At 36.7% G+C, this 15,361-nt stretch overlaps 1 protein-coding gene across 7 annotated transcripts in view; it reads left to right on the top strand.

Annotated features, from left to right (window-relative positions):
- The window catches only part of Ccdc141 (coiled-coil domain containing 141), a 184,560-nt gene that overhangs the window by 103,529 nt on the left and 65,670 nt on the right, over nt 1-15,361 (top strand). For all 7 annotated transcript variants that reach the window (XM_048808096.1, XM_048808095.1, XM_048808097.1 and 4 more), the window contains 2 exons: nt 2,896-3,090; nt 14,468-14,640. In XM_048808096.1, coding sequence (XP_048664053.1) covers nt 2,896-3,090; nt 14,468-14,640 — 368 coding nt within the window. The remainder of the gene's footprint in view (nt 1-2,895; nt 3,091-14,467; nt 14,641-15,361) is intronic.

Raw genomic sequence — 15,361 nt, 5'->3', positions numbered from 1 at the left:
GTAGGTTTCCCCGAGTAAACAGAGAAGCTTCTGGTCAGTGCCATTAAAACAAAAATTACTTTGCATCTTAGTGTTCACCATTTCTTCACCTGAATTCAATAAGATTTGACAGAAGAAAGAATGGTACAGAGAGAAGAAATGAACTAACTTGAGTAGCTGAAGGTATGGGGGAAAAAAAAGAGAAAGAAACCAAAAACTTTGGTTAGTAGATAGACAGCTAGGTGATTCAGGGCTTAGCCATGAACAGTATTTCCCCACACTGTTCCAGCTGAACCATTGGTCCCTGAGATGGTTAGTGAAAAAATGGTTTCCTGATCTAGAATGCTTGTCCAAGACATTTCATACCACATTTGCCACTAGGAAAGTCTCAACCATGTTAGTATGTTATGGATTCTGACAAGTGCTTCAGTAAAGGAACATGTTTTACTTTGTTTATCTCATAATACTGATGAATATATAATCCTGGCCAATAACATTTTGATAAACCTTCTACCACCATTAACTCAGAACTGGGAAAAAGGAATTCTCATAAATAAAGATCAAATTTTGGGGATGATAATGAACCATGATAAAACTGATGGGAAGTGGTACTATTATGGGAAGTGAGTACCTATTATGTGTGCCAGAAATTATGCTAGCTACTTTAAAAATATTTGCTCACTTTCAATAGGTTAAAATAATGTTTTTTAAGCAGAACGGATATTGACACTGATTTATGAAAGACTTTCACTGCTTGTATTAGTTTTTCTTAAGTGGGGACAAAAAACACTTTAAAAAGCAAAGGTTTTGAGAACTCATGTAGCCCATATCCATGCCCAAGAGTATTGCTTTTGCATTTACTTGGAAATGTGGAGATTTTGGACTCTCAATCTTCAATTCTCTGGAAGGTAACATGATACTCAGAACTGTGAACTAGTCTTGGTATTACCACTTATTGGATATGTAATCTTGAGGAATATACTTCTATGATCCTGTGTAATACCAGAAAAAAATAGATAATATAAGAATTTTTGAGTATTAGAGTTACAAGCCACAATTTTATAACAGGAACTATAAAAATAGTTATTCCCTTAATCTGCCTTCTTACTGTCATAGTCATATCCATTTATTAAAATATTTTTCTCTTGTACAAATACTAGCACAGGTTTATAGACACCACAAAGTAATATATAAAAGTTCTACATTCAACACCTGCTAATTGTTATTTAAAATAATACCAACTTTTGGTGAGTGTGTGTTTGTGTGTGTGTGTGTGTATGTGTTTATAGGACCAGCATATAGGTAATATATTTCATAATATAAGTCTATAGGAAAGTTATATAAAATAGCAGTTTATATATTGTTAAAAGAAAAAAACTACATTTTGTTCTTTCTTTATATTCCCCAAGACATCTATCCCAGCACAATGTCATGTACATAGCACTTAATATATCTATGAAATGAATGAAACAGTAATGGTAAATTGCACTAAAATCATTTTATACTACATAATATAAAAATGTAACTTAATAATAGGGCATTTTAATCTAAAGTATGAAATATGATATGTCAAGAGCTATGTAATGTTTTGAACAACCAATAAAAAAAATAGGGCATTTTTCACTAGGGGAACAAACCAGGATGGAGTCAGACAGAGATTTGTGAATCTGGTGATAAATTTCTCATGCTTTAACAAATAGCTTATGATTACCGCTGAATCTCAGCTAAAATGGGTACCAGAAAATATACTAACAAGATGGTCATGTTAGAGATAATCATGGAACTGAATCTGGCTACAATCCTTTAGCAAGAAACTTGAATTTCCCTTAAGAATTTAGATGGAATGTTAATGTTTGTCTTATTCCCACTGTTATTTTCCTTCTTTTTTGTGGTTTTTCTCATCCTTAAACAATATAAATTTTTAAAAAACTACCTCTTTTCTTTTTTTGAAATGTTTATACATTATTAAGAGTGATGCATTGAGAGGAGAAACTAGGGTCAGGAAGGAGGGATACTGCACACTAATGGGTCTGAATTTCGTGATGAATAACACATCTTTGAGTTTTTTGCGTAGGCACACACAGAAACAAATCCCAGAGATATGCGATTTCTCTTCCTTTCCTGTACACATTTGCTGACAGGGAGACTGAATTCTGGGAGAGAGAGCTTTGGAGACTTAAATGGAGACAAACAGAACATGAGTTAGAGATTTTAAAATGCTGTTGACTGTGTATTGGGTTTGCTTCCAGGTACAGGTAACAGAAATGTAAATGACCTGTATTCAGGCAACCAAGTGCTCCATCAGCCACTCTTCTCTGTGCCTTTTTCTACTTTCACCTTCTCTCCCTTTTCAGCCTCTTTTCTGCATCCTTTTGTATTGTAACTTCCTGTTGGTATTCAAACCTATAATTCAGCATTCACTACCGTACTATTTATTATAGTTTCATGTTTTGAAAATATGACAGATTTCTGATATATTCAACACATGTAAATGTTCTCTGAATCTTAGATCACAGAGGGGGGAAGTGTCTTAGTTTGAGCTGTTGTAACAGAGTAACACAGATGGTGTAGCTTATAAACAATAGAAATTTATTTTGCATAGTTCTGGAAGCTGGAAGTCCAAAATCAAGGTGCCACCTTGATTGGGTTGTGGTAGGGCTGTCTCCTGGGTTGTAGATGACTAACCTCTCATTGTATTCTCACATAGTGGGGGGAAAGCTAGAGAGTTCTCTTGGGCCACTTTTATAGGACTCTAATTATATTTAAGTAGGCCCCACCCTCATAATCTAATGGCCCTATCTTCTAATGTCATCTTACCAGAGGTTAGATTTCAACACAAGAATTTGGGGAGGGACACCAACATTCAATCCATAATAGGGGATGTGTATAATAACTAAAGAGAGTACTCTCTTGCAGGAATGGAATTCCATTGCAGAGAAGCTGAAAAGCGAGGCCTTGGGGATTCTGCAGGGAAAGGACTGTGTGGAGAAAGAACATCTACAGCTGTCTAACCAGAAACTGAATCAGCTTCAAGAAGAATTTGGTCGACTCATGGTGGAAAGGAAAACCTGGTTAAAAAAGGCAAATGATTTTTTTAACAGTGCTAATAAGGTCAGTGTAAGGTTAAGATGATAATTTTAGGTATTTATGCAAAGTAGTAACAGACCCATTACTGCAATAGCTGTAGATCACAGAAGTCAAAACTCCATGTAGAATTTCAAAATTAGTAGCAGCAAAGGAGAGTTTTCAAAATATATTCCATGGTGTCCATTATTTGGTTCTCAAACCTAAGAGACTCTGTGCCTTCACAGGTAAAGAGTTACTTTTAAAAAATTACCTTATGAAAGTTTTATTTTAGAGCTACCATAGGTTGTTCGTGGGGAATGCTTGTGTCTACATTGCGGTATTTCTAACAGAGAAAGGGGAGTCTCATAAAATATATCAAGGATTAAAAAAAAAACTTAAAAGTATTTACCAAAAGGTCTTTGTTCTTTTTTAAATCCTCTTTCATTTATTAGGTCGAAATACATGGATAGTGAAAACCTTGCAAACCAAAAGGCCAGAAACTGCCCCTCCTGATTGCTCTAGCTTGATCTTGCCTTTTTAAGTCAGGCACAGAGAAGTTTTGCTGTGGACCATCTTTGAATCATCTTGAGTTCAAGAAGTGCTCTGCTGCTTCTTGTTGACTCATTTAATATTGATCGTAGCAGGTGGTTCCTGTTGAGTGGTAATGTCCTGGTCACATCACTTGAGTAGGTCTCAGTATATGAGGATGGTGATCTTACTTGAATTTTTTTTACCTTTACCAGTGTAATATATACCTTCCAATTACCATGTTGGAATTGTTTAATACGTTAAATTTCCCTGATTCAAAAATAAACATCGTGGCAGGCAATGAATGGGGAAACCCCAGGAAGCTTAGTTACATTGTGAACTAAAATCATGACATAGACTCTGAGTACTGTGTCCTTCAAAGAGGAACTTCACTTTAAATTTCTTTACTAGTAAGAAACTTTTGAAAAGATGAATAGGAAAATCCTAAAACAGAGGCTAGAATTATCATAAAAACGTTAAAGAAGTATTTATTGTCTAATTATTTGTTGTTGGGATTTTGTTATTTTTAAAAGAGAAATAACATATTAATGGATATATTGAATGTAGATGTAAAGTGTTGTTTCTTTTAGTATCCTATATTTGAATAAGAGACTTGAATTTATGTCTCATGTTCAATCTACGAACTGAGTGGGTCATCCGCAAGTCAATTATTATTGTTTCTAAGGAAAAGAGTTATAAAACATGTTGCTATAAAACAGTGTTTCTATTACAAATCCTATAGTTTACAGCCTTGCAAATATAGAATTGCGAATTGCTCTCTCACACACTCATTCTCTCTCTCTCTCTCTCTCTCTCTATCTATCTATCTCTCTCTCTCTCTCATTTATACCAATTTTCTCTGCTCTCATTATTTGGTACTTTTCTGGGAAGATTTTTCTTCTAATATTACTCCTGGCCCTGAAGGAGAAGGAATATCTCTAGTAAAATTTAATGACAAAAAGGAGGAGGAGGAGGAGGAAGAGAAGGGGAAGAGTAGTTAGTTACTTTCTCACCGTCACTCAGTAATACAATTCAGATCTGGAGAATGGAATTCATATTTCTTAACCCCAAGACTTTTGATTTCTAGACTCCCTAGAGTTTGCTCATTTGAATGCCATGCCTGGTAACTATGCAAATTATGATCAACTGAACTAGGATTCATCCATGCTATATAGCATTTTCTATAGCTAAGTGGTACTCCAAAAGATTTAGAATTTTTTTCTCCCTTTTTAAAGCATAGAAGAAATAATTTCCAGCTTTAAAGCTACAAATTCAATGAAAAAAACAATAGATACTTTTACCTCAGCAAAAATAGAAGCTGAAGTTTGGAAAATGGATGTCTAATTATTACTTTTAATATGAATTCTTCACTATATTATTAAGAAGCAGTAAATAATGAGATCCTGTAGTAGAGAAATCCTCTCATGACTTACAAATGTTTTTTTTTCCTTTTTTGATTTTTTCAGTGGAAACTCCAAATTTTATTTTATTAACATCACCATTTTATTAAATCTTTGGAATAACATTCATAAATAAATAGAGGGATGAATTTTAAAAAATTAATATAATTTCAAAATCTCTTAATTTTTTTCAGGTTAAAACTTCTATTTACATGAGTGAAGGGGTATTTTTCATATATAGCATCAGGGGTTTTTTTGTTGTTGTTTTTAATATCTAAAGCACTGAATTTTCCTTTTGAAAATTCACTTTCTTGCCTCTTGAGGGTGCTAGAATTTTCTAATTATGAGCCATCCCATCCTTAGATGAAGTCATACTCTCAAGAACTCTTGAGGGCTCTGATGTTAACTTGTCACAGTTTCATGGATGCTAACAGAAGACACATGACTTCTGGGTCAGAGTTGAAGGACTTCATTACAGCAAAAGCCATAGCTGAGTGACAGCATGTCACATCCATTCTATAGGGCCCAGTTTCCACAGGGATGATACAGAGGATGGTATTCAGGAGAGGAACCCTCAACTTGTGGAATCTGCTGTTTTATAGCAAGCAGTAAGCAAGTCTGTTATTTGTCTTAATGGGGAGACATTACCTCAATCCCAAAGTTGCTAGCTGCCGATACAATACTCAGAAATGGCTCCAATAAAGAGAGGTCAAAATCTTGTACTCTTGGCATAACAGTAAGATAAATGGAAGCACCAGGCACCCATAAAGAACACCCACAAATCTAGGTGTTGGCACTTTGGGAGCAAAGAGGAAGTCATGCTTTAATAAAAAGGTACTTTCCTCAAAATCCAATTCCACTCTAGATAAGCAGAATTATTTTTTCAGCAAACAGTCTCTTATTTCAAATTTCTGGAAGCTAGGTCAATATTATTTTTTCTAAAAAGAGAAAGACAGGATTTTAAAAATATACATTTTACTTTTAAAAAATATTTTCTTTATGGAGAAAGGAATGAATGTCAAAATCTGTCTGAAGAATGGACCATTAGCAAATTTTTAAGATCTAAATTTATTTATCCAGATTTTTATCATGTTTGTGGTTACGATCATTTAGAAATAATTTCCCCCAGCTTTTCCTTTCATTCTCATTCATTCCTCTCTCTACTTATTTTAGACATCATTGAATAATTCCTTTTCTTAAAGTCATTGAATAAGTAATATGTAAAATTCATGAGACTAATACCCTTCTTTAGATATTCTTTAATTTAGTAATTCCATGTGTCAGGCATTGTTCTAAATACTAGGCTATAGCAGAAAACAAAGCATCTATAAGCCAATATATTTTATAACTTGTGAAATTCAATAAAATGTAATTATCACCTAATTGTTCACATGGACAACAGTTCTCCCAACGCCTTTGCCCCATAACTTCAGGAGTGCAATTGATTCTCCTTTAATTCTGCTAGGGTTTGAGGATGATTACCCAGGGTTTGTGAATCTGTTTCTCCCCCAGAGGAAGTGCAAGCAGCATGTGACTTGAGATGTGGCTGTTTGAACCTGGACTGATAAGTAGGTGACGATGCCTGTCAGAAGTTATTGCTACTGATGTTTGTCAAAAATCAGCCAGGGATTCAAGTGAAGAATGAGCCATGTTATTCAATAACCTGACATACTTCCTTTTCATTTTAAAGTTTCCCACTGTATTTGGTGAAACTGTGTGTTAAATCAACTTAGCAACAAGTACAAGAAAGGGTTGATGGTCAACAGTGACTGGAAAAGTGTACCTCTGATTACCAGGTGCTGCTATGAGTTAAAGGACATGGCATGAAATGGGAACACAGCACCTATTACAGACACTCATCTCGATGCCCCCAAATTTGCATCCTTCATCATTATAGATTATCTTATCTATTGTATTTCTGGCATGTTCGTGAAAAAATAGCTCTGATCAATCTTGAGTGATCATCCAAAATGTATTGATCATTGTTTAGGGAAGGCAGTTTGAATCAAACGGATAAGTATATAGTATGTTTCAAGAACAAAACAGCATGAGCTGGTGTTTATAGGACAGCTGTGATTGATCCCAAAGCTGTCAAGCATACATGATGGGCCATAAATTTTCATATCCCATGCCTTCCACTCCTGGGCATGTGATTTCACTGGGAAAAGCAAGCAGAGGAGACTGAGACCAAATCAATTTTATGAATGTAGTCTGAGAGTTTGGGGTAGTCCGTCCTAAAGCAAAGGTGAGGCAGAAGTTGGGGCAGCCAAAGAAACACACAAAAATTAATTAAAAATATAATGTGATAGCTTTCATTGCTTCTGCCATTGTTGTTAAAAGTTTACTATCTCTTATAACGATAATGTTACTTTTTCAAGATATTTATAATGACACAAAACAGTAATGCCTCCAGCAATATCTTTGTTTCAGGTGAAAACAAAATAATCAAATCTGGAGTATGGTATAATTTCATTTATACAATCATCACTTCAGCATTTTTAAAACAAATACATTTTAAGCCCAGATATGGAAAACAATTAACCAAAACAGTCCAGTTGTTGTACATATTGAAAGAATATTATCCAGAAAATATTATCCAGAAAAAAAATCATTAAGATGACAGATGACATAAGAAAATTCAAAAAATTAAGTTGCTTGTTACTAGATACCAAGGGAGATGTAATTACTTCCAGTTGTACAGTTCTTTAGTAGCCTCACTCGGATTCTTCTCTCCCAGAACTTCCTTCTCTCTTGGAAACAACTAGAGCAACCTTCTTCCCCATCTCTCCTTCTTCCTTATTTACATGTAACTAAGATGTTATAGTCCTCCCATTTCTGTTTCTGGGCATGAAATGGGCATTTGAGCTAAACCAACGACAGGTACCATCTGCATCTTCCAGACCCTGTCAGTCTAGTTTAGAAAGGAGACAAGGGAACAGGAGGGTGGAGCATCCTGCCAAAGCAGCAATGGAGTTAGCCCATTCAGCAGGGAACTCTGAGCAGAGACTTCTAACCTGGCCCAGGAATAAAAGGATCAAGGACCGCATCTCCAGAGGATGGGACCCCTGAGCTAAGCCTAGCAGGATAGGGCAAAAAGAAATGGGAGAGAGGTGGATGGTGCAAAGTCATGTCATGTTTGGGGACCCAAAGATGGGTCATTTTGTATGAAGTGTAGGGTGTCTGCTCAGAGTGAGGAGAATCAAAAGCAGTAGAAGCTGCGAGGGGGCCAGGAAGGTCTTGGATACCATGTCAAGGAGTATCTGCTTTATGCCGAATGTCCTTAAATATGCAGAGTTGTTTAAGGACTTGAAAAGTTATGATAGGGCAGACCTCACCAGGAGAAGCAGATCATGTGTTAATTCACGCTCCTTTTATATTCCCAAGAGAATGGTGACAGTAGGATTTAGAAACTTTTGGGTTTTAGAATTCTATCTAAACAACAGCAAATATTTGATAACTATGACTGTACTATTAGCATAAAAGCATTAAAATATATATAATAGAAAAATTATAGAAAAGAAGGAATGCCTTTAACACCTTACATTCTCATAAGGGTCCAAAACTCAGTCCATATTTAATAGTCATAATCAGGACATCCAGTTTTATTGTTGCTCATTCTCTTTAAAAAAAAAACATATAAAATAAACAATGCTGACCCTTTGCTAGAATAACATGGTGGATTTTGGAGTCAGGCTGGGAATGAATCTGGTCTCGGACACTTAGCCCTGTGACTTACAGTAGTAAATTAACTTCCCTTGCACCTGGGCTCTTTTTTTTTTTTAATCTGTTAAATAGAAATACTAATTATATGAACTTCACAGGATCATCATGCTAAATTAATATATAGCTAGCGCATCGAATAACATCAGTCACTAAATGTTAGCTATTATTTTGTCATTGTACAAGCATTTAATATCAGACTAGCCACACTAGTGTGACTTCAACACTTTTGTTCATTTTTATATCCCCAGCACATTGCTGAGGATATAAATCCTAGATTTCAGTGAATATTTTTTGAACAAAGAAAGGAAACCAAATGCTTAATACATTATAAATGGGCATTTTCTACATTAATATTCCCAAGATCATCCTACAAATTATTTAGGTCAATTTGGATAAAAGAAACCACAAATTACTAACAGATATCAGCTGCCTAAAGTTCTATTTAATGGCTCTGGTTTCCATTTCTAAGGAGGATTTATCCCAAAGAAACTGAGATGGTCAATACCTAAACACTCTCCATTCCTTGTTTATAAAATGCTTTTGATATTTGTTACTTTAAACCTAAGACTCCTTCTTTTTCAGTCCTCAAATTTTTCAGATTGTGGGGCAAAACCTGCGTTAGGAAGTAGTACCTGTAACACCTGTTGTTATTAACACCACTAATCCATCCTGAAAGGGGAAGGGGTTCCTGGGCCCAGCAGCAAGGGCCATTGGGACAAGGAAGAGGCAGGAGCAGCAGCAGTGGGCAGTGAGCTTCAGAGTTGAAACCCCTCACCCCGGAGCCCCTAGCCTTCAAGGATTTGAAAGCTTGAGCCTTTCTGGCCAGGACCTGAATTAAGAATCATCTTGGCAGGTTGAGGGCCACCAGCAGTTATCTCCAGTCATGTTCAAGAAAGTAAAATGAAATTTTGGTCTCTATAGTGAACCCAGAGGAAATGTGGATCTCCATAGGTAGTAGAATCAAGCACTCTGATTAGAAAGAAGCTGAGTTGAGTTTTTGTCCTTGGTTAATTTCAAAGTTCATAGTTTTGTCTTATTGTGGTTTAATGTTGATTCTTTATAAATTAGTGAAACAGCTAAAATTTTCTTATTAAACATCTCTGTGAAGCAACATGATATAAGAATCATGCTAGAAAACCTGTGATTCTTGTCTAAATCATTAGTCTTGTAGATATTTTTTTAAAGAATAAAATGTGCCATGTCCTGATATCATCTGTATTTGATGTGGTGCAGCCTGCCTTGGATCTTGTACTTAACAAGGGAAAAAGGAAAGGTTTTTATTAGCCTCTTAAAGAACAAAACCCCAGCAACTCCTTGGTCTTTTCCAAATTAGGGCCCTAAGGAGTGCATGCCATCTCTTCCTTGCCTAAGAGCTGAGTAGTGTCATTTGAAATGTTCAAGAAGAGCTGGGATTCAGAAGGAGAAAATATCTTTGTGCTTACATCCTTTCCCCCAATCCAGTCATAAAAGCTTTATATGACCTGTGTGGATAAGGTTTAAAGAAAGAGGGAGCTGTGAAGAGAAAAACTAGAGGGGAACCATTAATTCCAAAGGAATTTATGTGGGGGTCACAGTGTTCTCATTTCTAGAAATAACCCATTCTGTACCGAACGTGCAACCAAGAGATTCTTTCCAGGCTGGATCCAGTTTATCATGTTCTCTATAGATATGGTAAATCAAAAAGCCCTCTGTTCTATTTTTAGAGTAGATTAAGTGAGAGCAATGATACTTAGATCATTTCTGGAATCAGCACATGGATTTCTCATCTAATTCTTCATGGGAATGAGAGAAAGGAGTTTTGCATATAATTTAGACAATCACACACATTATAATCTTGAAAGAGACTTCCTCTTAAAGTCAAGAAGTTTAGCTTTTATTTCTGTCTACAGATTATTCCCTTGGGGTTAGATTAAGATTTACTTTAAAGAATAAGTTCTCTTACAGCATCCTGCCCACCTCACCTGCAGGTGTTCTACAGGTGTATTTGTTGGGCTAATGAGGAATGAAATCACTCATTTCCTTTTTCTGCTGTAGTTTTATTAAGTGTGCTACATAGAACAATTTATAATTCAATGCTTTCCTAACACTTGGATCTATTAAAAAAAAAACAGCTCTGAAAGGAAATTTGGCTATTTCTCTTCCAAGTTATGAGTTACTTTTGTCCTTGATAGAATTATCTCCTCCCTTTTTGGGGGTGGTAGTTACTGGGGATTGAACTCATAGGACACTCGACTACTGACCCACATCCCCAGCCCTATTTTGTATTTTATTTAGAGACAAAGTCTTACTTAGTTGCTTAATGCCTCACTTTTGCTGAGGCTGGCTTTGAACTTGTGATCCTCCTGCTTCAGCCTCCCAAGCCTCTGGGATTACAGGTGTGCACCACCGAGCCTGGTTTATCTCCTCCTGTTGAATATTCTGCCCTTCATTTTTACTTCCATTATATTAGGAAATGATGCTTTTATCATAGCATTCAGGGATAGAGTGATATCACACATGTGTTTAATGACTTTGTGGCTTCAGTGTCTCAGGCCTGGGAAGAACGAGAGCAATGCCTGAAGACACGAAAGTGGCAACAGTGCCCCAGGCCCCCTGGGATGAATGACACACAGCAGGCAGCCTCACCCTCCTCAGTGGCTTTTTAATATGCACTGAATGAATGAATCAAGGTTTGGCAAAACAGCAAATATTTTTGGAGTATTTATTGCATATCTGCCATAATGCCTAGTTAATTTCATAGTTCCTTCTTCTTTCATTCTTAAAACAACAACAAACATATGTCTTAAGGTTATACTGGCTTAATAGGAAAACAGAATGGAGTTCAACTTCTAGGCAAGAAGCAACATTTTGGAGTTCTCCATCCTTTTCCCGTTCTTACTAGGATCTTGGGAATTATTTAAAGGAAGAAAGGAGAAAATACCCTGACATGTCATCTTTTAATGTAACTCAGGGCTTCTCAATTCCAGTGTGAAGATGTGTCATCTTAATCACTAGTTCACATATCTTAAACTCTAAGGGTGCTTTTTAGGGAGAGGATAATTTTGATTGCACCATATTTTTGCTTCAGGCATTGACTTTATAATAAATCCTCGATTAACAAGAGGCTCTGCTTTATTAAAAATAAGCAATAAAAAAATTAAAATATAAAACAAAACTTCAGAAACAGTAGTTAATGTCAAGTGATATTTCAATGAACACTAGAAGAATCCAGAAAGTCATCTTCTTTTCTGACGTCGGCATCTTGTTGCATTTGGCTTTGTTGACAACTGCAAGAAGGAAGAAGTATCAGATAAGAAAGAGTTCTTTAGGGTCAAAGTTTCTTTAAAACACTTTCTTTCTGCCAAGCGGGGTGGCACACACCTGTCATCACAGTGGTTGGAAAGACTGAGGCAGGAGAGTCATGAGTTAAAAGCCAGCCTCAGCAATGGGGAGGCACTAAGCAACTCAGTAAGACTCTGTCTCTAAATAAAATACAAATTAGGGCTGTGGATGTGGCTCAGTGGTTGAGTGCCCCTGAGTTCAATCCCCACTACCCATCTCCTCTAAAAACCCAACTTTTATTCTTTTATAGTCCTATAGTATAGAAGAAATCTCTCTCTCCATCTTTCTCTGCATCAACCTTTTAACTTTTCTCTGTATCCCTCACCTATAGCAAGGAAAACCAGACATTTAGTTAGAGAAAATAAGTTTTAAAACCCTTCCTTTGCAGCTGGAGGTAGCTTGGTGGTAGCGCACTTGCTTGGCATGTGTGAGGCACTGGGTTTGATCCTCAGCACCACATAAAAATAAATAAAATAAAGGTATTTTTTTAAAGATACAATAAAGTTTTTTTTAAAACAAAACAAAAAACGAAACCCTACCTTTTTACCCAAGATCACAGCCTTTTTCTGAAATACTCCTTCTTTCTTAAGCTTCCTATTATAACTCTTTGCCACATGAAGCTATAGCCCAGGGTTTAAGAGCAGAACCCTCAGGGCCAAACAAATCGGGTATAAATCTCAAATCTGTCACTTAGAACTGTGACTTAGTGCAATTTACTTAACCTTCCTGAGACTTGATTTTCCCAATCTTTCCAATCACCCAACAGGGATAACTTCTTGCCCCCCCCCCCAGGGGATCTTAGAGATGATACACTTGGAACTGAATAGGCATTCGATAATATTTGCTGAATGAATAAAAAGTTATATGTCCCTCATGGTATGGAAGCAGCACATAGTCCATTCTCATTAAACTGAGTCATTGTTACTTCTTCTCAGCTGCTAAATAAAGGGGAATGAGCTTGTCTAAACACTCTAAGCAAATAGAGCCGACTTGAGACCTATGAGGACTCTGGTTGGGAGAACAGAATACCCATAGACCAGTTAATATAGCATTTTAGGGAGTCCATTGGAAAATTTCAATTCTAATTCTGCCACTAAGACTTATTTCCTAAGACAGCAGTCAGGTGTTGGGACGTGGGTGCATTTAAACTCTTCCACAACTGTATGTAGCTTTTACATTTGGCTTAATTGCCTTTCCCAAGAGCCTCCCCTGGTGTCTCTTGGGTCTCAGTAGTACCAGACCCATGAACCCATCTGTTCTCATTTCTCACAGTCTGGGATCCTCCCCAGAGTCTCCTGTGAGGTCTTCCTGCTACATTCCAGTGGCCCCTGCCAAGCTCAATGGCTTCCAGCTCAGGAGTGCAGGAAGGCCACATTCCACAGCCTTGGCCTGACTGTGCAGCTATGGGAGCTTTCTGTTATCAGGACGGTTCTTGAGATTGGCATGGAGCATTACGTAAGGTGGTTTCTCCCAGTCCTTCTGAAAGGCAACAGAGCTCTTCAGCTTTTCTTTGACTTTCCTAACTCATCTGCTCTCCAGATGAACATCAGAGATGGAATATCAGGAGACCTATGAAGACCACTGCACTCTGCTTCCTGTTCTTACCTCATATTACCACAGACTGATTTCCTTGATGTCATATGCTCCTCTATTTTAATGCCAAGTCAACCTTAAAAGTGAATGGATAACTACTTTCTAACCTGTGTTTATTCTATAAGCATAATACCCTGTACCAGGTAGTTGGGCTGCTAATGCAGGATGAAAATAAAGGAATTTGAAAGTCTTCTCTCAAGACAATATCTTGGTATTCAAGGCTACTTTTTATACGTAATTCTATTTTGCACATCTGAAAAGAAATAGTACCTTGGTCCTCCTCTGTGCACTGCTTTAGCACTAAATTGTAATTTCCTCACTAGGCAGAGGTATGGTATGGAGGGAGTGGGCTGAGGTCTTTGAACAGGCAAGGGAGAAAAGGGAAATTAGTAATTTCCTCCATATTTCCCTATGGTGTTTCACGTTCACAGTATACTTTATTAGGAAACTTCCTTTTAAGACTGTTACAAAGAAATATATGTCAGTAAAGGCTATATAATATTTTTTAAATAGCTCAACCCTTATCTGTATCCAGTATAAAATGTGCAAAATATAAACCAGACTCTCCAAATTCCACAGTTTGTAACTGTTTGTGTTGTACAGATACATTCTCAAGGTAAACTGTTTTGGTAATTTCTGGTGTTGACATTTATTTATGCTGAACTAAACTGTGATCAGTTTTCCTAAAGGGAGGTTTAAAACTATACTGCTGTTTTCCAAGGCTACGATAGTTGTTTTTTGGTGATGATTAAACTAATAAATTGAATGGTCCGGTTTAATCGCCAGTGTTTTGTGTACACATGGTTGTAGATTTTCAACTAGAAAAGCAGAAAATAAAAGTCTGTTTTCTTTGGCAGGCATTTGATGTACTTGGAAGAGTTGAAGCTTACCTTAAGCTCCTTAAATCAGAGGGTTTAAGTCTGCCTGTCTTGGCAGCAAGGCATGAAGAATTACACAGAGAAATTAAAGAGTGCACAGCTGATGCTTTGCAAAGGGGCCAAACCTTAATCAGACAAGTAGACTCCTGCAGGTGAGTAAAGCTTCCTTCATCCTCAGTGTAACAAGCTTTTCCACAATTTCCACAACCTGTTAAAAAAATAAGTCGCATGATTTTTTTTTCTGCTTCTGATGTTGTGCTGCATTATGATATGGCTTAAAAGGATCCATTGAATTTTGGTCACCAGTGATTCTGAAGGCAGCATTGCTCATCGAGAAGTGAGGCTATATTCTGAGCCTGAGGACTTAAATATGCTCAAGCTTTCTCTCTGCATGTTTCTGAGGAGGGAGAAGGAATTGATGAAATAATAAACAGGGCTTTATTTCTCAAGCTTTTCATATCCTAGCATCTTCATAGCATGTCTTTCTCCCTTTAGTTCATGAACCTCAGGTCTATCTATCCCTTTTCCCTTTCTGAAAAGAAAGAAAATTAAGTACAGAATTCTCTTTCGTTCATGATCTTGGTGATTGATCAAGCAAAACCCTAAGTAAAAGATGACTGTTAATAACAATAGCTAAACCACATTTATAAACATTAATAAACAATAGCTAAATAACATTTATTGAGGCCTACTATGTGCTAGGCACTGTGCTGAGAGCTTTCAGAGCATTATCTTATTAATCCTCATGGTGACTCTACAAAGCACCGGCTATTAAGGTTTACCTTTTACAAATAAGGTAACTGAGACACAGAGAGCTTAAGTAACTCGCAAAATGTCACATAGACAGTTTGTGACTCAGCCAGACTTTGAATC

This window comes from Marmota marmota, unplaced genomic scaffold (assembly GCF_001458135.2).
Source record: "Marmota marmota marmota unplaced genomic scaffold, marMar, whole genome shotgun sequence".
In the NCBI taxonomy this organism is placed as follows: Eukaryota; Metazoa; Chordata; class Mammalia; order Rodentia; family Sciuridae; genus Marmota; species Marmota marmota.
Note: the sequence above shows the minus strand (reverse complement) of the source record. Positions and strands in the feature narration are given on the sequence as shown.